At 44.7% G+C, this 21,778-nt stretch overlaps 1 protein-coding gene across 2 annotated transcripts; it reads right to left on the bottom strand.

Moving 5' to 3' along the window:
• Positions 1-533: 533 nt before the first annotated feature.
• Positions 534-21,459, bottom strand: CYSLTR1 (cysteinyl leukotriene receptor 1). Of its 2 annotated transcripts, XM_090060946.1 has the most exons (3): positions 21,028-21,459; positions 14,686-14,814; positions 534-6,515 (listed from the first exon to the last, which is right to left on the bottom strand). In XM_090060946.1, exon 3 carries the CDS (start codon positions 6,486-6,488, stop codon positions 5,457-5,459), a length of 1,032 nt encoding a protein of 343 aa, XP_089917072.1. In that variant the 5' UTR covers positions 6,489-6,515; positions 14,686-14,814; positions 21,028-21,459; the 3' UTR covers positions 534-5,456. The 2 variants fall into 2 exon arrangements, with proteins under 2 accessions (XP_089917072.1, XP_089917071.1); XM_090060945.1 differs by lacking the exon at positions 14,686-14,814 and having other exon boundaries at positions 21,028-21,458.
• Positions 21,460-21,778: the final 319 nt, after the last annotated feature.

Below are 21,778 nucleotides of genomic sequence, written 5' to 3' on the forward strand. Positions count from 1 at the left end.
CTCTTCCAGTCCTATGTTCAGGCCAGGGTCTGTGAATATGGAGGGAACCAATCTTTGAGTCTGGCCAAGCCACACTTAACACAGAATCTGAAGGATGAGGCCAGCTGTAGCTCTACACACCTTTATGTCTCCTTGACCAGGGGCTGGCTCACAGCTTTAATGCAAGTTGCAGCCACCTTAGGGCTGCTCTAAGCCAGGTGTAACCAAGATGAGGCCCACCAGCTCCAAGCCCAAGATTTGGCAGCATGGCAAGCAGTGGCAGTGTTAATTGTGGTAGCTCCCAGAGCCATGACAATTAATCACAGCTGCTGCCAAATTATAGCCCCATGTGTCAGATGGTATGGCTCTATGCTCCAGATCTGTCTCACAGACTGGCCTCATACCACTCATCTAGTCTGTGGGGCCAGATGAACTTGGCACCACTTCTCTAAACTAGGGCCAGTAACCAAAACTCCTCTCCCTCCCATGCAATTCACCATATTACATGTTACTATCACAGAGATTTTAAAATGCAAGATTCAGGAGACAAAAAGCAATTTTTAAAATGCGAACTGCAACTTTTCCATTTAATTTTGTTCATTCTTATTTTCTAGATACAAATTCTTCTTTCATACAAAAACAGATCTAGGTACATTTTCTAATAATTCTCATTGTTGTACTGAAAACAAGAAAACAAGATGCTGAAATAAAACTTGTTATACATATAGCTTTACTGTACATTACTGTACAATTAAATAATACACTGCATTTTATATATATAATCTATATAGCATATAACACATACTTTGAAATATACCTGCTCAGTGCAATCTATACTTTCACAATTGAACTACTGACATCATCTTTAACAGCTTGGGATACTAATGGTGAGAGGTGTCTGTGTGTGTGTGTGTGTGTGTGTGTCTCCAATTTCACTGGGACAAAGACAGAGCAATGTCTGCTTAGGGCTTTTTGCAGCTAATCAACAGGACAGCTGGTATGTCTCTCCACGTCTTCCTTGGAAAGAGCTGTTTAAGAGCTTGAACTAATGACAAAGGTTTTTGTTTTCTTGATGGGGTGGTAAATGCTGTGTTATCAACTCCCTGCTGGCTTCCTCACTGGTCAGGAGCAGTGAGCGCTGGCGGCTAGGGTGGAACCCCTCCCTAATCAGACTGTCCTGCCAGGGCCTGGCTGCACCTCCCCTCAGCCCAGCACTGCGGAAGGAAAGGGAGGGCTGCTCTAGCACCGCCCCCAACTTCTAGCCTGAGCCACTGCAGGCATATGCCTGCATTTCTTCAGTCCAGAGGGAATGTCTTCACGATTGCAAACTGGTTCAGCCTAGCCAGGTTAGACTAACCTGCAAAGATGGAATCAATTCAGACTCAACCTTTTTGAATGTCTTCCCCAAGGTCTTATGTTCTATAACAGCTTTAAATTAGTTTCTGATTTAATAACAACTTCATTGCACTGGTCCCACTGAGTCAGCCACATTCCAAAGCAATGTATTATGTAAGTGGCTCTCCCTTAAGTTACATTAACTTCTATTTACACTAGTTTGATACCCTACTGGATAACCAACTATCTAATCTGGAAAATTGTAACTGTGGCAGGAAGCTCAAGGTGTCTGCCATTTTAAGAGGAAGGCAGCTTATGAAGTAACTGGCAGATAGCCAGGATAGCTAATGAGCACCTCACTTAATTAGGGGAAGGTTGGGTTTAGATTGGATATAAACTCAGACCCTGAGGCAAGCTAGCAGTATATCTTGGAGGCTGCTAAGAGAACATCTCTAGAGCAGGATGGCAGCAGCTTCTAAGTCTCAACATGGAGAATACAGGTTTGGGAAGGGGCTATGGGGAGGAGGAGGTCCCTAAAAGCCTACTAAGGGGGTCCAGGAGCCCAGAGAGGGGCTGAGTGTGGGGCTAAAGGGTCCAGAAGCCTGGAGAGGGGCTGAGTACGAGGTCAGTAGGGTCCAGGAGCCCAGAGAGGGGCTGAGTGAGAGACTGGCTGAGTGAGTGTCCAGAGGGTCCAGGGTAGCCCTGGAGTGACAAGTGTGAGCAGGGCCAGAGGGCCCAGAGGTCTGTAACTGAAGAGGGGCAAAGTGTGAAGTTTGGAAGTCTGCAGCCTGGGAGGGGCATGTCACATCAGTAGTGGGGTCCAAGGACCCCATAGCCTAGGAGGGGCAAGGGCAGAACCTAGAAGATGGTCCTAGGTAAGACTGAAAACTGTACCCTACTGGGGCTTGGGGTCACAGTGGTGGAGCTGCTTATAGCAGGGTAGCTCTATAAAGTGGCACAGGTGACAAACCGCAGGGAATGGTGACCATGGGGTGCCCCAAAACCCTAGCTTCCACTGCCTTGTGGGTTACCCTGTGGTAGGGAAAGGCTAGGGGAGAACACCCTGACAGAAAAGCACCAGGAAGAGATTTGTAGGGGACCTAAGGGTCCAGAAGCCCAGAGGGGAACAGTGTGTGACCAGTGGAGTCCAGGAGCCCAAGAGGGCTGGAGTGTGAGACCAGAATCTAGAGGGGAACTGAGAGAGCTCGAGCCCACAGGTGTGGCTTGTGTCAGCAGGGCAGGAGCCCAGAGAGAGTGAGTTGAACCAGAGCATCCAAGAGCCCAGAGAGGGGCAGAGTGTGGGACCGAAGGGTCCAGGAGCCTAAGAAGGGCAGTGTTGGGGGATCAGATAGTCCAGGGTCCAGTGAGGGGCACAGCATGGATGAGAGGAGTCCTGGAGCCCAGAGACAGGCAGAGTGTGGGAACAGAGAGGGACTAAGTGGGGGACCAGTGAATCCTGGGGCCTAGAGAGAGGCTGAGAGCATTGGAATGAGCTCAGGTGACATCAGCAAGGGATAACACCCATGAAGCATGGGGTGTGGTATAGGCACAGATGAAGGCATGCAATTAGCTCTTAAGTAAGGTAATGACCACGGACACCTGGTGGTCATTACAGTGAAACCAGGTTTGCGAAACCCAGGGCCAGCCTTTCTTATTTAAATGACAATGTACAACAAGGCATGGTGGGTGAATAAAGGGGTGACTACACAAAGAGCAAGGAAAAAAGGGACTTCATGGCCACTCCAGGGACTTCATGGCCACCCCTGGAAGGCACCCTGCTACAGTAACATTTGGAAAATATAAAGTCGTAATGGTAGCACAAACATGAGTTAGTATAAGGCAAAACTGTCTCATACTGGAGCTACAAGCAAAGAGATTTCTGCTCAAGTGATGAAGCCATGTATATAACATGTCTAAGACAACCAGAAAACACCCATGGGTTGCTTTGTCACTTGGTTTCTCTCATCCTAGCATGCTGCCTCTTCTCTTTTCCCTTCCAGAGAATGAGAAAATTGCACATCAAAGTACTTTCTAAGTAGTCACCTATGGACCAGAAAGCAGCAGGGGCAATTTTACAAAAGCCTATTTCCAGTACAGAAGTATGGATGAGAGGGGGGCTGTTTGGCTTCTGACTGCTTGACACAGGAATAGGAGAGGGACAGAATTAAAAAGGAGTATGTTTGGAAGGGCATCCTCCTCAGGTACCTTTTTATGCTCAGTAGAGGAGCTTCCTAACTGTCCGATATTTTCATCATTTTTAAATGTCCTTTTGATTAGCTTAAGCACTCCAGCACAGAAATCTCCATGCCTTGGAACCTGCTGATGTACTATCTCCAGGCACGTGAGGCACTGCCAGGATTTGAATAAGCTGCTCCCACAAAAATACTCCTCCTTGGACTGCAATAATTGCTGTCTGTGAGAATACCTATACTTACAGGGAAGACCAGGACGAACTGTAGAATCTAGTAATTCATTTTCTCATTTGACTAAAATAATCTTTTTACCACTGTAAACCTGGAAGGAGGCAGCACTATATGGCAGTTTTTTTCTCTTCACAAATGAAGATGAAACCATGGTGCTTTATCAGTCAGGAATCAAGCTCCCATTGATTTCAATAGATCTAGAATTTCACTTTCTATGTTTGAGGTCTGGGGCTAAGTTATCTACTAGCATTATTGCAGTGTAGCAGCATTCAGAGGGGACTTAGACTTGCCGTGAAGCAAGGGGAATCATAGGATCCTATGATGTATTATGTCATAGGAACCTATGGGTCCCCTTGGTTTGGGACAAATGAAATTCAACTTCAGAAAAACATGATACATGGTCAGAGAAGAAGAGAGTGGCAGGAAACAGCAACACCCACTAAAAATACATGACTGTTGCAAAACAGTCCAACAAAGCTTCTAAAAAAACTGTATACCATTTGTCTTTGAAGGGATTCAGTGCAACACAGACAGAAAAGGACATTTGGGAGTTGCAGCGAGGAAAGAATGAGCTCCCTACTCATTCTCCTACCTTCTAAACAACAGAGGAAAAATGAGACATGAAATCAAAAATATGCCTGATGATTTATGGATGTTTAATACTGCTGGCAGCACTGCTCTCAAAGCTACTGAGGCAATTCAGGATATCCTTGTCCCATTCATTCCTCTTTTACGACGTTTTCCCCAAGAAAGAAAATACTTTAAAGAAGTGCTTAGGTCAGTATTCAGGGACCCATTACTCTCCCTGTTCCCAAATTTAAAAACATAGGCCCCAGCCCTGCAAAGATCTTCAGGATAAATTTAAGCAGGCTTGGTGCCAAAGTGCTTGGAGATGCAAGCAAGAAACATATACAGGGCATTTACTTAGCTACAAACCACAGGAAATTAATAAAAGAAGGAACAAATACACTTCTCTTTAGGAAGACACCAGCTCAGACCCTCTGGTGTGGTGTGGTTGCTTTGTGTTGCTCTGTGGGTGACAATGAATTTAGAGCCAGCAGAGCTGGTCACTGGAAGGTAACTTCAGCATAAGGTGATCATGCAGTAAGATAGAGCTAATGTGATAGCTCTACCACCTACAGACCTCCAAACCACTGAATAATAAGTCAGAGAGGTAGCTGGAAACAGAGAAGGAATTTTCCTGGCTTGTGCTGTATACATTAATCTCTGTCTGCTTTGGGACTTATTGCACATTCATCTCTATTTTTAAGCTCTACTAACTCCTATTATATCAGATGTTTGCAATTCCCACTTACTCAGGAATTCAGACCATCAGTTTGTGTGACATCTATATATAGGGCATGAAGAGGCTATTTGCACTGGCTAATCTGCCTGCCTCTGCGCTGTAGTCTTCTTTGTGCCATCCATTCCAATGTCAATCTTTGCAGTTTTTGGTGCCTTGGAATTCAGAATTGCCTTCACAGTGCTCTGCAGCATGGTAAAATAAACTCTTCAATGACAGCCATAAGGGTAGTTGCTCCGAGTGGTATAAACAGAAATATGTCCGTTTTGATTATTATTTAATTTGGGAGAAGATGTATTTGCTTTGTTCATTTCTCCTGAGGAAGTTTTTAAAACACTAATATCCTCCTGGGATTCTGCACCAAACCTGCCTTGCATGGAACAAATCAGTTTATAAATAAAGGAAACAACTCCATTTCAGTTCTGTCCTTTGTAGTTTTCTTTAAATGGTTCACCATCTTTGTCCTTTACGGACATATTTCTCCTGAGTCCTGCTACCATGCTGGAGGAGGAAGCCTTTCTAAAGGTCGTAAGTCTCCTTCGAAAATTGGCTCCTGAAAAGAAATAGAGGAGTGGGTCAAAGCAGCAATTTGAAGCTGCCAGAGGAAGGGTCACTACCACTGCTTTCTGCAAATATATGGCATCACAGTTGGAGCTGTTCCCCTTCAGAACATGAAGGTGGACTGTGCGTAGAATATGATAAGGCGTGAAGCTGATCAAAAAAGTAGCTGTTACAACTATTATCATCCAGACAGCCCTCAGACGAGTAGCCTGATTCTTCTTTAACGAATTTTTCAGTAAGGTCTTTATGATCATGGTATAACAGATAGTTATGATAACAAAGGGGCAAATGAAGCCTATAAATAGTGCAATCAAGTTCAGGATTATAATCATATTTGTCTTCGATGCATTTTCTGGAGGTTCAAAGCACTTTACCTTGTCTTCAAAAGAGTAAGATCCATTCAGCAGGAAGGGAGAACTTGTCACCGTGACAAAAATCCAAATGCCGATGCATACCAGTTTAGCCTTTTTCTCAGTTACCAAATTGAGATTCTGAACAGGGAAAACGATGGCTATGCAGCGAAAGAAGCTCATTGCTGTCATAAAAAAAATGCTACAATACAGGTTGACATACAGTGCATAGGAAGAGAGCCTGCATAAGAAATCACCGAAGAACCATTTGCCTCTGTGAACATAATACACAATTCGAAGTGGCAGTGTGCATACACAGAGGAGGTCTGACACTGCCAGATTAAGCATATATATCTGGAAGGCTGTCTTCTGTTGGTAGGTTTTTATGAGCACATACAGAACAATGCAATTTCCAACAAAGCCCAGAATAGTCACCATCGAGTACAATGTGGAGTACACTTTGTTTCGGAAGTCATCAATGGCGTGGTGGCATGACAAGTTGCTAGAAAAATGTGTTGTGTTTTCTGCAGCAGCCATCTGCTCTGCTTGGAGATGTTACCTTGCCTGAAGATAAATAATGAAAGTGAGTATTATAAAGCAGTACATCAAAATAAAATATAATGATTAAATGGAAAAGAGTGTTTTTTGAAGAGTAAGAGTTAGGAAGGAAAGAAGACGGATAGTGAGCTAATATGTTAAATACTTGATGCTGTAAGTATCCATGCAAAAGGTAGGGTTCTTATATCTACACTTAAAGTTAGTATTATAAATATTAAAAGTAGAATTTTCAAAATCCTTAACACTGTCCAGATTCTTCTGTGATTGAAGTCAGTGGGAGGTTTACCAAGAGCTCCCATAGGAGCAAATTTAGGTCTCTGCTTAGATCTTACAAGAATCCCACTCTTATTTCAAATCACCTGTCAACTTTTGTAATGCTACAGAGTTTTGCATCACTCTTAGATTTCTTTGCATTAGGTAATTGTACAGACTCCCCAAAACAAACCGACAAAAAGCCACCATTGGATCCTACCTCTGTTTGGAACTAGATATAATGGAAACAAGACTATTTTGGCTTCTACGCTGTAAGCCTCATGTAAGCTAAATTTGCAGGCAGTAAAGGAGGAAGAAATAATTGACAGCAATATCATTACTGACTGGCCAATGTATATTTTTTAATGTTTGAATAGGAGAAAACTTTAGCTACTAATGACTATTTTTAGTGCTGTCTCTCTTAGTGTCTGGCAAATACCAGTTCTCTGCATCCCATCTTTGTGTTGCCTTATACCAGGAAAAATGTCAGTAGGGGAAAGACCACATAGCGACTCCTAAAGGTTTTAAAAAGAATGCTTAAACAAGATTTTTCAAGTAAAAATAAAAGTTTATAAAAACTTTAAAAAGTAATCATGAAGAATGTTCCAGATTGAAACTGCAAACAGCTTGAATAAATGCTTGTTATATGTTAAAATATTTCTGCATTGGTCTAAACTTCACTTTGGAGTAATAAAACAAAAACATAACCTTCCACATTAGTGCAATACATAGTCACAATCCATTTTTTCACTCTTATCTGTTACATTTAGCAGAGAGGCATACTAGAGTGCAAAGCTCTGCAGACAAACTGGCTCTGTCGGCTGAGGGGGGATCTAGTGGCCTGTTACAAACTAGTCAGGAAGGATCAGCAGGCATTGGGGAAGTCCCTGTTCCCCGGAGCACCGCCAGGAGTGACCAGGAATAACGGTCACAAGCTGGCAGAGGGTAGATTTAGGCTAGATATCAGGAGGCGCTACTTCACGGTCAGGGCGGCTAGGGTCTGGAACCAGCTTCCAAGAGAAGTGGTGTTGGCCCCTACCCTGGGGGTCTTTAAGAGGAGGCTGGATGAACACCTTGCTAGGGTCGTTTGACCCCAGTACTCTTTCCTGCCATGGCAGGGGGTCGGACTAGATGATCTACTCAGGTCCCTTCCGACCCTAGAAACTGTGAAACTATGAAACTATGGCCCTGGATCCCTAACCCTGCTTCTGCCTCTCAGACTGGGCCCCTGGTCCTACCTCTGCCCTCCTCTGGACTGTGGGTCCCTGCCCATATCAGTTCTGGTTATAGCCCTCCTCAGCCTGTGACCCCTCCACCTGGGCTCTGGCCCTGCTCCTAGGCCAGTTGAGATCTCCAGACTCCCTGGTCCCAGCAGTCTCTGGCCACAGCCCCTCCTTGACCTTTGGCCCCTACATCTAGGTCTTGTGTCTTGGTGGGCTCTGTGGGCTTCCCAAACCACTTCAGCTCAAAAAGGGAAGACAGATCCCCCCCTCAGCCTTCTCTTTTGGAGGATGAACAGGTTCAGGTCCTGTAGCCTCTCCTCATAAGGCCTGCCCTGTTGTCCCCTGATCATACGAGTGGCCCTCCTCTGGACCCTCTCCATGTTGTCCACATCCCTCTTGAAGTGCAGTGCCCAGAACTGGTACTTCAGCTGCGGCCTGACCAGTGCTGCATAGAGGGGGAGGATCACTTCCTTGGACCTCCTTGAAGACATTTATTAATACTCATCTAAAAACATTTTGAGAGTGATAGGTATTGTTGGCCTTCCTGACTGCTTCCCCACACTGGGAGTAGCCAAGATGGGTGAAGTTCTTGGGCATGGGTGGAAAGAAACATGCCTGAGCCCAGGAGATGCAGGCTGGAGCTAGTGAATGATTGGGAATCTCTGTGAAGCTTGGGTGTGGCTAAAAGTGGAGATGACTTCATAGATTTCATAGACATTAGGTCTGGAAGGGAACCCAGAGGATCATCGAGTCCAGCCCCTTGCCACAGGGGCAGGAAGTCAGCAGGGATCATAGGATCCCAGCAAGATAAGCATCCAAATGTGTCTTGAGGGTGTTCAAAGTGGGTGTTTGAACCACTTCCAGCGGCACTCTATTTCAAACCTTGGGGACTGAGACAGTGAAGAAGTTCTTTCTTATGTCCAGCCTGAATCGGTCGCAGCGAAGTTTGTGACCGTTTGATCTTGTGATCCCTTGGGGTGCTCTGGTGAACAGACGTTCCCCCAGATCCTGATGAGCACCCCGATAAATTTATAGGTGGCCACCAGATCACCCCTGAGCCTGTGCTTTTCCAGGCTGAAGAGCCCCATGGCTCTCAGCCTCTCAACATAAGGTCTGTTTTCCTGACCTCTGATCATGAGCGTGGCTCTCCTCTACACCCTCTCAAACTTCTCCGCATCCTTTTTGAATTGCGGAGCCCAAAACTGGGAGCAGTACTCCAGCTGTGGTCTCACCAAGGCTGAATACAAGGGGGGAATGATGTCCTGGGATTTGCTTGAGAAGCATCTATGGATGCAAGCCAGCATTTTGCTCGCTTTACTAGCCGCAGCATCACACTGAAGGCTCATGTTCATCTTGTGGTCAATCATGACCCTCAAGTCACTTTCATCTGTAGCGCTAATCAGCGTAGCACTGCCGAGCCTATAAGCATGCTGCAGGTTTTTCCTCCCAAGGTGGAGAACCTTGCATTTTTCCGCGTTAAACACCATCAGGTTCTCACCCACTCATTTCCTGAGCCTGTCAAGATCCACCTGGATCACCCTCCTGTCCTCAAGTGTGGATGCTTTACCCCAGAGTTTGGTGTCATCAGCAAACTTGGCCAGTCCACTTCTGACACCAATGTCCACATCATCGATGAAGACGTTAAATAGTATAGGCCCTAGGACAGAGCCTTGAGGGACCCCACTGGTCACAGGGCGCCATGACGATTGGCTCCCATTGACCACTACCCTCTGGGTCCTACCACAGAGCCAATTCCCCAGCCACTGGATCATGGTGAAGTCGAGGCCGCAGTTAGCCAGTTTAGCCAAGAGGTGATCGTGGAATATCAGATCAAAGGCTTTTTTAAAGTCAAGATAAACAATGTTGATCTCTACCCCCTTGTCCAGGTGATAAGTCACCTGGTCATAAAAGGAAATGAGACTGGTCAGGCAAGACCTACCCACAACAAACTCATGCTGGGTATCCCTCAGGATATTGCCTTCAGCTAGTCTGTTAAGGATGGCCTCTTTGATAATCTTTTCCAGGACCTTCTCCAGGATAGTGGTCAGGCTGATGGGCCTGTAGTTTGCCGGATCTACTTTCCTCCTTTCTTGATGATAGGCATGACACTGGCCCTCTTCCAATCATTGGGCAATTCACCAGAGTGCCGAGGAGGTCATGTTTAGCTTTTAAGGTGATGAGCTGTGACATCTGAGTTCACTGGTGGGAGATCTTGCCTGGGGAGCCCTGAGGCAGCCTTCTTTCTTATGAAGACATAATTATAGCAAGGTGTGGCAGGAGAGTTGAAGGGAAGATAGCCCCTGTCACCTCTGCTTTCCTTGGGGATAAGGGGGTTCCCAGGGGCTTGTGGCCACCCTTGAGCAGGACCCTGTTACAGTGAAACACACAGATTTTGGAGACTTTGTTGAACCTTAGTTTGGGGATTTGCTGAACCCTAGTCTGGGGATTCTTGTTAGTTCTGTGTATGGTTATTTGTTCTTTTTATGCTTACTGGGCTTGATCTTTTTCCCCTCTCCCCTGAAAGTGATCAGCTCCCACTTTGGTACCTAAAAGAAGCTACCAGACTTCCACAAATGCTCGGGACCCAGCAGTCCCCCTTTTCAAAATCTAACCACTTAACTGAGGTGTCCACATTGGTACACAGTACACTCTTTACATGTATTTGGTGCTTAATTTGCATTTTCCAAGAGTAAAAGAGAAGAATTCAGAGGTGCTTTCTGACAAACAGTGAAGATAATTCAAATTCTTATCATGATTCAGCCTGAGAATCCAGTTTTAATTCTGAGGTCATTTACAGTCCTATGTGGTACAAAATAGATCAACAAGTGAATTGAAATGATATGACCTGAAAAACAATCATGCCTAAGGCAGGTGACATTAGCGGTGCTGACAGTACATACCCATTGTGGCTATGATAGTCCAAGTTTCAGAGACAGCAGCAAATTCTTCCATCAACAAAAGTGTTGCTTGCATATGACTTTTGCTATATAATTTCCGGACAGCTTAGAGTGTCAAACCCAACACGAGATACTGGATGTTCTCCAGGCTTCCACTAAGCCTTTGCCACTAGTCTAAAATAAAATTTTAAAAATCAAACTGTTGAGGCTCTGTGGAAGTCGGGAAAGCTAAAACTGGCCCAGTATTTACAATGACAAAATAAGCTGTTTTGTAAATTAACTGTAACTGATTTTCTTTGTTCCCATTAAGTTCTTGGGAATGAAAGTAACAAGGCAGAAGCTACTATTATCAATTTTTATTAGGAATTCTAGACCTGGGCACTTTCATTATCATATAAAATGAAGCTTTGCTTGCTGAACCCTGTCCTATACCATGTTAGCTTCATGGTGCTCAGCATTAATAATCAACAAGTTGGGTGTTAATACATTAATATTTTCCTTCTGAAAATATGGATTCAAATATTCTTTCATAAATGAAAATGATATCAGTCCATTATCTAAACTTAATACCGTGCCATAGAAGACCAGCTGCTCTGCTTTCATAGCCACCAGTGTTATTGGCCACTTTCGATCTACAAAGGTATCACTAGAATTTTCAGTAGTTCTTTCTCACGCTGGAAAATCAGATGAGATAGAGAGGCTTCTCGGTGGGGACATACATGCAGATGTGACAGTCTAGATCTGGAAGAGCAATGGTGAGTTTCACTGGGACAGCTCTACAGGGAAGCCTGCATGGCACGTCCTTAATTATGTTTAACTAGTGACAAGAGACCCTTAACTGTTTTAATGTGTTAGGCAATCAGGATCTGGATGCGAGACAAGGGCCTAACATAAGAAACCAACTCAAGAAAAGAGCTTGAGAGAATGTCAGTGCACTTTAATATTAGTCTGTTCCATAACCACCGCTTAGATTCAGGATTTGTGATGCAAATCATTCAGCTAATGTAAGACAGGGCGAATTCCATTAAATTGTATGAAGGGGATAGGTAAAAGAGGTACTATGGAGATTAACATTTATTCTTAAAACAATAAACAGTACAGAGCCTGGCTTATCATTCTGAATAAGTACAGGCAATGGTTGTGCAAGCAGTTACCTCAGTTCAGTTCTCTGAGGACAAATGCTAAGCTCAGGCATTTAATAATCAATTTTGGTTCCCTTTAAAATGGGACAACTTCTGTATCAGCAATCAGTATGCCCAGCAGCAGGTGCTGAAAAATAAGACTGTTATCACACGTCTGGTTTATAAAGAATCTTCCTTCGTGTCTTTAGACACGAGTAAAATTTGGCACTGCATCCTCAGAACCACCTTTCAGCAGTGGGGAATTTCTTATTCTGCCTGACTTGGAGCATAATAAGCCAAAGCCTCTCCTGCTTTCTAGACTGCAACTTCCTTAAATGCGTTCCGTTTTGATAGCTCAGTTTTGCAGAGACATTTAGAATAGTGGACAGCCTGTTTATGTTCCATCTTAAAAAGTTTAATGCCACTTCTGCTTGATGCCCAAACACTGTGACCATCCATAACTCTGCATTTATTATGGACTGACAGTACTGCAGTAGTGCTTAGGAACCCTACACATGGAACAGGGTTCCATCCGGCTAGGTGCCGCAAACACAGGACAAAAAGCAGGTCCCTGCCTCAGTGAGCTTATATATGTATAAAGATTGTATCTGCATGAACTTACTGTAGTTTTTATTTTTTTTCATATTAATAGTCTCATACATCTTGGATCAGGTATGTCTTTTACACCGTGCTTTTATTCCTTCTCAAACATTATGAATCACTACCATGTAGTAAGAGTAGAGTTTAAGATTGGTCATATTATCCAGAAGTAGGACATCCAAATCTGGCTTCTCAGCCAATTCGACATCTGTAACACAAACGTTCTGTGAAGTCTAGATGTGTTACAGCAAATTTATCTTCAGAAATATTTTTCAAAGTTTTGAAACTCTACAGGGTCTGTGTCTTGTATTTCTCCATTTCTGAAGCTTGATCCCTAGTTACTATTAGACCTACATTCTGAAATAAGTATCTAAATAGTTTTCTATAAAAACAACAGTCTTGTGGTCTGATATCTCAAGCTAGTCCTTGGGTTTCCTCAAGAGGCTGAGGAAGTCAGTCTCCCCTCAACAGAATGGTCCAGTGTTGTTTCAGCTGGTCCTTAGAAAAGAGAAGTGGTTGCAGTGGGGAGAGACTGTGACTGTAATTGGGAAGATGTACTGTGCAAACTTAAACAAACCAGGGCTACAGCACATTTGCACACCTAGCTCCAGTATGGCTCCAGATTTGTCTTAATTTTGGCTGAGTTTAGGATTATTTGTACTATTTGCTCAGTTCTACCATCAACCTGGGACTTATTTAAGTCAATTATCTACAGCAGAAAGTTTCATATCCCATCATTTGTTCCCTGAGGTACCTAATCTGCTCCAGATATTAATTACTTTGCCTAAAGTGGCATTCAAAGAATGGTCAGATATAACTGTTCACCAGTTATTTCAGAACAGCTTTAATGCTTTAGGGATAATATTTGTCAGGTACCTAAATAGCATTAAAATGTCTTTTAAATAACCTCACTCATTTGTAACCAAAAATCAAAAACTTCAGATAAGAAGATGCACAACATTCAAGCAAATAGGCTGGTTATAAGCACATTCATATTTGATTATTTTTATGTGCAGAAAGATATATGTTAAAAAAATATTTGCAAGTTGATGATTTTAAGAAAGGAAGTTTAAGAAAGGGAAGAAGAAGGATCTGAGGAATTACAGACCAGCCTCACCTCAGTCCCTGAAAAAATCATGGAGCAGGTCCTCAAGGAATCCATTTCTAAGCACTTAGAGAAGAAGAAGGTCATTTGGAGCAGTCAGCATGGTTTCGCCAAGGACAAGTCATGCCTGGCCAACCTGATTTCCTTCTACAAGATGCCTGGCTTTGTGGATGTGGAGAGAGCAATTAGATGTGATATACCTTGACTTTAGCAAGGCTTTTGATATGGTTTCCCACAACATTCTAACAAGCAAAAAAGCTAAGGAAGTCCATGTTGGTTGGATGAATGGACTGTAAGGTAGATAGAAAACCGCTTAGATTGTCAGTCTCAAAGGGTAGTAATCAATGGCTCTGTCTAGTTGGCAGCCAGTATCAAGAGGAGTGCCTCAGGGTGCCTATACACAAGCAGTGAGGCTGGTCTGAGGTGCTGTAATTCCAGCATGTTGGAGCAGACTCAGTTCACTGAGTTGGCTGGAGCATGATAATTACCATGCTCCAGCAGATTTCAGTGTCTCATGTATCAGCATTGCTGTGATTAAAAATGTGTGTGTGTGTGTGTGGGGGGTGCTTTAACTAAAGTTTGTTCTAGCGTTGGATAAAGTGTGCTTAAAAATGGTGTCAGGGACACTTTATCCAAAGCTCGAACAAGCTTTAGTTAAAGCGCCCCCACAGCCATTTTTAAGTACAGGGATGCTGATACAAGAGACTCTTGGGGTGCTTTAATTACAGCAGCTGAGATTTTCTAAGTATACATGTATGTTCTGAGAGCCACTCTAATTAAAGCTTCCCCTGGCCCCACTCCTGGAGCATGTGTATTAATGCCCTCATGGGGTCAGTTCTGGGGCCAGTATTGTTCAATATCTTCATAAACAACCTGAAAGATGGGATGGAGTGCAGCCTCAGAAGTTTGCAGATGACCCCAAGCTGGGAGGAGTAGTAGATATGCTGGAAGGTAGGGCTAGGATTCAGAGATACTTACACAAACTGGAGGATTGGAGCAAAAGAAATCTCACGAGGTTTAATAAAGACAAGTGCAAAGTCCTGCACGTGGGGCGGAACAATCCCATGCAGTGGTACAGGCTGAGGACTGACTGGCTAAGCAGCAACTCTGCAAAAAAGGACCTCAGGGTTACAAGTGGGCAATAAACTAAGTATGAGCCAACAGGCTAATGGCCTTTAGTAGGAGCACTGACAGCAGATTGAGGGAAATGATTATCCCCTCTATTTGGCACTGGTGGCACCACATCTTGTATCCAGTTTTGGACCCCGCTTCCACTGCAGAAAGGAGGTGGACAAATTGGAGAGAGCCCCTATGGCAGCGAGATGCCTCTACAGGCTCCCAAAGGGGAAAAGGCAGTCCCTGAGGGCCCCAAACCCCACAAACAGCCCCCTCACAGGAGGAACTTGTCTCCAGGAGTGCAGCCGAAGCCAGAGCAGGAGTCACAGCCGCGGCCGCGGATGCGGCTGTGTGAACCGGTGTTACGCTGGCTGTTTAGTCAGCTGTTCCCCAGGTGTGGAAAAGCCGAGTCAACTGCGGCGACCAGAACGGCTGCCGCAGGAAGATTTAAAAGCCCCACAGGAACCTGGGGGGTGGAGAGAGTGAGGGAGCACACTGGCATGGAGCACACCAAGTGTGCTGAGGCTCCTGCAGCAGACAGGAGCAGCGCAGCCAGCTTGATGCTGGCAGACAGAGCAGGGGAGGCGTTTAAGCCCCCTGTAGGAGGCTGGGAGGAAGGAGGCAACTCCACATCCCTCTCCTCCACAGGGGTCTATTTTTTTTGGTAAAAAAAAAGGAGAATAGGCGCAAGTTCAGAAGCACCCTACTCAGAGGCGTTGAAGTGGTGCCAGCCAACTTTAGTCCAGTTTGCCAGTCTTCACAATGAGAAGGCTACTCGTTGGGGGCAGACTGACAAGTCCAACAGAATCCACACAGACGCAGGTTCCCCCTCTAGGCAAGCAGGGGTCGATCGAGGAACATTGCTGGCACCCTTCCTGGTTGGTGAGTGGATGGGGTGTAGGGGAGGCAGAGCCCCGTAGAACATTGCACCCGAACTGTGAGTACTGCCATCCCTGGGGGCCGCCCAGGAAGTAGATCTCCACTGAACTCCAAGTCATGGCACGTGAGTTGAAGGTAGGGGCCCCATGCTGGATGGATAGTGAGTCACTCAGGGAACCCCCACTTAAGGCACCATCCATCAAAGCCCTACAGAGGACAACAAAAATGGTGAGGGGGCTGGAACGTATGACTTACGAGGCGAGGCTGAGGGAACTGGGCTTATTTAGCCTAAAGAAGAAAAGACTGAGAGGGGATTTAATAGCAGCCTTCAACTACCTGAAGGGTGATGGAGCTAGACTGTTCTGACTAGTGTCAGATGACAAGACAAGGGGGAATGGTCTCAAGTTACAGAAAGGGAAGTTTAGGTTAGATATTGGGAAAAACTCTCTCACTAGGAACCACTGGAACAGGCTACCTAGAGAGGTTGTAGAATCTCCATCCTCAGAAGTTTTTAACAGCTGGGTAGACCAAGCCCTGGCAAGGATGATCTAATTGGGAATGGTCTTGCTTTGACCAGGAGGTTAAACTAAATGACCTCTTAAGGTCCATAATTTTTTCAACCCTAATTTTCTCAACACTAATTTTTAACCCTAATTTTCTATAATAATTTAGATTAGTTTTTCATCACATGAAGCTAGAGCATGTATCACGTCTAATTTAAAAATGGAATACTTTTACTGGCAGAGTCATAACAACAGGAGTTTGCAACTCTGGTTACACCAGACCTGCAACACACCCCTGGATCTGAACAAATTGACCTTTGGAGGGGGTTCAAAATCCTAGCTCAGATTCAGGTGCATAATTTATAAATGGCCCTTATTCTTTGTTATAACAGTCAAACCAAATCCCAGGATCAAAACACCCAGCCTTGACCCTAAACTTGTGATGTAGACCTACTCCTAGCCTACATTCTGAAAGTAAAACAGATGCATCTGTTATATTATTTGCATGCCTACAATGCTTTGAAACATTTATCTATGTACTTCTTGGGTTATAATATTAGGAATGTACAAAATGTCAGGGGAGAAGCTGTGGCTAAAGAAAAAACAATATGAAATGAAAATAATCCAAAAATCAGACATGATTTAACTTTGTTATTCTTGTTTTATATGTGAATTTAGTAGGATTTCAGTGAATTGCACTGAAACCTTACATTAAATAACTGCCTAAACAAATGGCAAAGACAAACACAAGATGCTTCTGTTCTATTTTAAAATGACAACTAGAGTGTAATCAGTATAATAATTTCTGGAGGTTTTAATAAAGTGAACTAAATTCAATTTTCTCTTTGGTTGAGATATGTGAACTAGCTGAAGATGATATTAAATTACATTAAATTGTTCATAAGGATTACAGTCAGGAATAAACTATCAATATTCAGAATAACCAGAAAATTATAATGAATTACAGTGCATAGGTTTGTTTCAGTCTGCCAGATTGGTATAGTGACAACTTTTCTAAGTATACATGTATGCTGTGTTGCAAAGCGCACATGGCACAGGCATTCACTGGAGACAAACAGCAGCAGTGCAAGATGCTCCATCACTACTTGTCCCCGAGGAACCAAACATCCACACCATGTGTGGATGCAGCCATTGAAATCAACAGGATAACGCCAGTGAAAAATTACTCCTCTGTCAAGTACTGAGCGTGCTATAAGAGGGTCTAACTTTTCTATTACCCAATTGTTTTGCCTATTACATTTTTAAGTATCTTTCTTTAGCCCATGTTAGATTATATGAAGTCAAGAGACTAATGCAAATACTTTTGAGTTATATGCATTGTGTGAGTCCTGCATCCCTCAATTGTTTTATTGCATCATGCAGTCAAGTAGATGTGTGTGCCCATCCCCAGCTCCTATTGCTGCACTTCACACCAGCATCAGAAAAGAGACCTGTAGTGAAGTGTCATATGAACTACTTGTGAAAGGCGCTAGATTGAAGCCGAAGCCCTGTTTAACCCAGAAACCACAGAGACAACAGCAATGCAGACTCCCTCACAGTGTCTTATTGAACAATTTGCTGCAATTCTGAACCAGAAGGGCCATCTCTAGCCTGGAGACAGTAATTCAGTCTTTGGGTTCACTGACTCCTTGAGCTTTTTAGTAGGCTTTGTCTGGGGATATCCCAGGATAGCTGCACTAGGCCAAATCCTTTAAGTGTGAACAGGTAAAGCCACGCTCTCTGTACCTGTCAGTTTGGCATATACAGCCTTTCCACAAGGTGGCTCTACTGGCTAGGCTGGTATGACTATTGCAGCAGAGACTAGGCAATTTAGAGACAAAGCCTGGGGAACGGATGCACATGCTGAGGCAGCTCCCTAATGTCCAGATTTGAACTGGGCTAGAGAAAACCTTGCTTGGGTATCCCTATGTGTGTCCAGCTGCAGTGGAGAACTTGCCTAAGAATATCAGCTAATCTGTTATGTAGTGGGCCAGTTTTCTGAAATGAAAATCTGTCTCTTGAAAAGCTGTTAAATAGCATGGATAGCTAATCTGTGCTGGATTTAAGTCAAATTAGATAAAAAAAAATCTTCTAACACCAATCCTATGAATCTTCTTGTTCAGTAATTTTCAACCTCTTTAGACTCAAGCACCCCTTGATAGACTTGAGGCACTCTGAACACATCTCTTAGTTTTCACTAAGTTTTTTTACTAATGAAAGATAATAGAGCAATTCTTCTGTTCCAAAGGACTTAGACCACCATAGTCAGAATATTTTATCACTGTGGATCCCTATTTAACTCACAAGGTAAACCCAGAAATTTGTTTGTACACTTAACAGTGCTAAAATCCTGTGGCATGGCACCCTAGCTGAGAATCATTGGTCTAGTTTGTCAGCATTTTCCTGTAACATCAAATAGGATTTTCCTGTACCATCTAATAGTATTTTTTGGTGTACTGATTAATTGCATTGGATATATTGTGCATTGTTATTTTTTTAATAAAATGTTACGTAGATGGCAAAATATCTTTGTCATTCTGATTCAATGCTACTCATTTCTTATTCCAGATATTCTGTAGAGATATTAACTTCTAAGAAGATACAGCTTGAAAGATCATTGAGTTTTCCCCTCTGTTTCATATTTTCCATAAAAATTAAAAATAATTGCTAAGTGTAGAATAGTTGGCCTCTTCTGAACAGTCTCTTAAAATGCTTTACTGTTTCTGAGACGCATAGGCTTTATAGCCTATATTTCATTTTGTTTCTCAGCTAACATGAATTAGCTTTTATCAAACAAACTCTAGCAATAAGCTTCATCAATTCCTTCCTACTGGTTGCAGAAGAACTGGGCACATTCCTGGATTTGCATGTGATTATTTCTGTTTTGCAATTTGATAGTCTAGTATTGTGCTTATATCCAAACAAATGCTAAAGCAACTCAAATCCTTAATATTCTTCCATTCCTGCTGCATAAAAGGTTTTCTTTACCCCTGTTACCATTAATTCAGGTTCACTAGCAAAAACTATGCGCGCCTGTCTGGACATGCCTTTACAACCATTCCAAACTGTTTTCTAACATAGTGGTTAAAATGCAGATGGGCTGTAAGTCACATGCTTATTCAGGATTTTTAACAAAATCAGGTGGAAATTTTAGTTTCTGTTACATTTTCTTGGATACAGATAACATACAATCAAACTGCCTGCCAGATTCAGGTTTTCTGTGATGATCTGCTTACCTTTTACCAGTTTGTTTCAGATACTGTTAGTCAGGGGGAGTGGATTTTCAAGAATCCCTGGCTGTTGATGCCAGATCTAACAGGATGAGATAGGGATCCTTTCACTATCCTGGCACTTTTCTAATAATTATTCATTTTTCGTCTTCTAAAAGGGCACATTGTAAATTGACTGTTTGAGCTTAACTGGGAAATAGTAGGCTTCTTTGGTTATCAGTGACATCATCAACATCATTACTACTATTGTTACTGTTGTTACTATTATTTAAACTGAGAGCTTAGTGTCCCCAGAAAATATGTCTGCTTTCAAACACCTACAGAAAAAAAGGCTGTACTTATATACCCTCAATGAATATCTCAGGAGCATGAGTGCATCTAGAGGAATGCACTGGTGCGGTTGCACCCGCCACCCCGCTTTGATTCTTTTTCCATCCCAGGCTTAAAACCGTCAGGGGTAGTAGCATTTCTGTTTGGGCACCCGTGAGAGCCTCAAAGGAATTCATTGATCACTAGAAAATACCTGATTCTTTCTAAACCCTTCATTCTACAGGTGTTAATGACCCTCTCTCCTTTTTTAAGGTCTTGATGTTGCACCAAATAACCTATCCTTTCTTCTGCAATTCCACTAACTGTTTGCTGGACCTGGTAACCTATAATCCTTTTCACAGCCCTGCGGACTGTTTTTTAACTCATTCTAATACAACTTATGGTTGTGTTCACTTCCATATTAAAGTGAAAAATACTGCCCAGGGCTGTAGTAATAAAGCTTCTAATTTCTTTTTACCTGGACAAAGATGTTTTGTGTTCTTGGGGATGATGCTCCTCACCTTTTCAAAACCCTACATCCCTCCATGCCTGGGTGCGGTGGAAGATAATAGCACCTGACGGATGCCAGAAACCCATCATTTTCAAGCCAAGATGTAGACTGTCGGGGCTCTAGACCCACAATCGGACAGCTATATAACAGTGCAGCACTATGCAAAGATGCGGGTGCCTCGCTGGGGGCTTGTGCATACCTAGATGTAAAAGCAGACGCAGAGGGGCTGCAGTGCCATGGCTGCACCCCACTTCTGGGGCACCCCGTGTGAGTCTTGGGGACTTTTTAAAGTTCCTAAAGCAAGTGAAAATCCTCTCTCCCTTCCCCTTCCTCATTAAAGGGGTGCCTCCTCCTCCCAACTTCCCCCCATCCCCACTGTCCCGAGGGCGGAGAAGCCCCAGAGCCACTCGTGTCTGCGCCCAGGGTCGGGGACGGGGGCAGGGAGGGGGCGGGGAACTCGCCGGTCACCCCGTGGCCCCCGTGTGTGCCCAGCCCGGCTGGCTCCGGAGCCCCTCTGCCCCAGCCCTGGTGGAGGCAGCAGGGGCAGGGTGGCGGGCAAGGAGCTGCCTCTGAGCAGGGACGGGCTTTTCACCTGCGCGAGGACTTGCAGGGCTGCCCCGGGGCCCCGCAGCCTGGTGTGCCCGGCCGGCGGGGCACGGGGTGCGGCTGCGGGGCACCGCGGATCTGGCCCTGCCAGCCACGAGCGTTTCCCCGCGGCAGCCGGGGCAGAGCGGCCCGGGCCCGGCTTGCACCTGCCCGCAGCGCCTCTCACCTCCGCGGGCGCGCCGCTCCCTGCCCGCCGCCGCCGCCGCCGCCGCCGCCTGGAGCGAGGAGGCGAGCCCGGCTCCTGGGAAGGAAGCCCCGCCGCAGACAGCCTCCGCCCCGGCCAGGCGCGGACGAGCCCGCGGTGCCTCCGCAGCTGCGTCTTGAAGGGAGCTGCAGGCGGGGCGAGGAGGTGCTTTCCTTCCCCCGGCTCTTTGTAAACGTCAGGCCTGCTGGCTCGGTTCCTTCAGTCCTGCGGCTCCGAGCCGCCCCCCCGGCCGAGTCCAGGCCCGCCTCGCTTGGCCCCTGCAGACACGGGGGCAAACGCAGGGGCTCCTCTTTCAGAGCCGGGAAACAGCCATGCCCTGCACTTCAGGAGGTGGCATGGCCAAGCGGGCTGGCTGGCAAGTGCCAGCTGTCGAGCTCGGTGAGGGCGTCTTCCCAGGGAAAGCAAGAGCCAGTTGATTTTATCTTCCAAAAGCATGGGTTTGGACAGAGAGGTGGGCACAGGGACGGGGAGACTGGCCCACCTCCTGCTCTGAGGCTTTAACACAACCACCCCCAAGTGGAGAATAGCTGGCGTCTCTTCAACAGTCTCTTAAAATGCTTTCCAGTTTCTGTACTGTTCACTCCATCCAGGAAGAGCACACACCTACTGCAGAGGCTTCCTCAGCCCATCAAAGGGTCTTTAAACTTGAACACTTGCTAAAAATAATTTTTGCCCCCAACAATTCAAGTTGGTCTAATAAAAAAATATCAGA

The sequence above is a fragment of the Crocodylus siamensis genome, chromosome 8, assembly GCF_052110815.1.
Source record: "Crocodylus siamensis isolate JL-2025a chromosome 8, ASM5211081v1, whole genome shotgun sequence".
In the NCBI taxonomy this organism is placed as follows: Eukaryota; Metazoa; Chordata; order Crocodylia; family Crocodylidae; genus Crocodylus; species Crocodylus siamensis.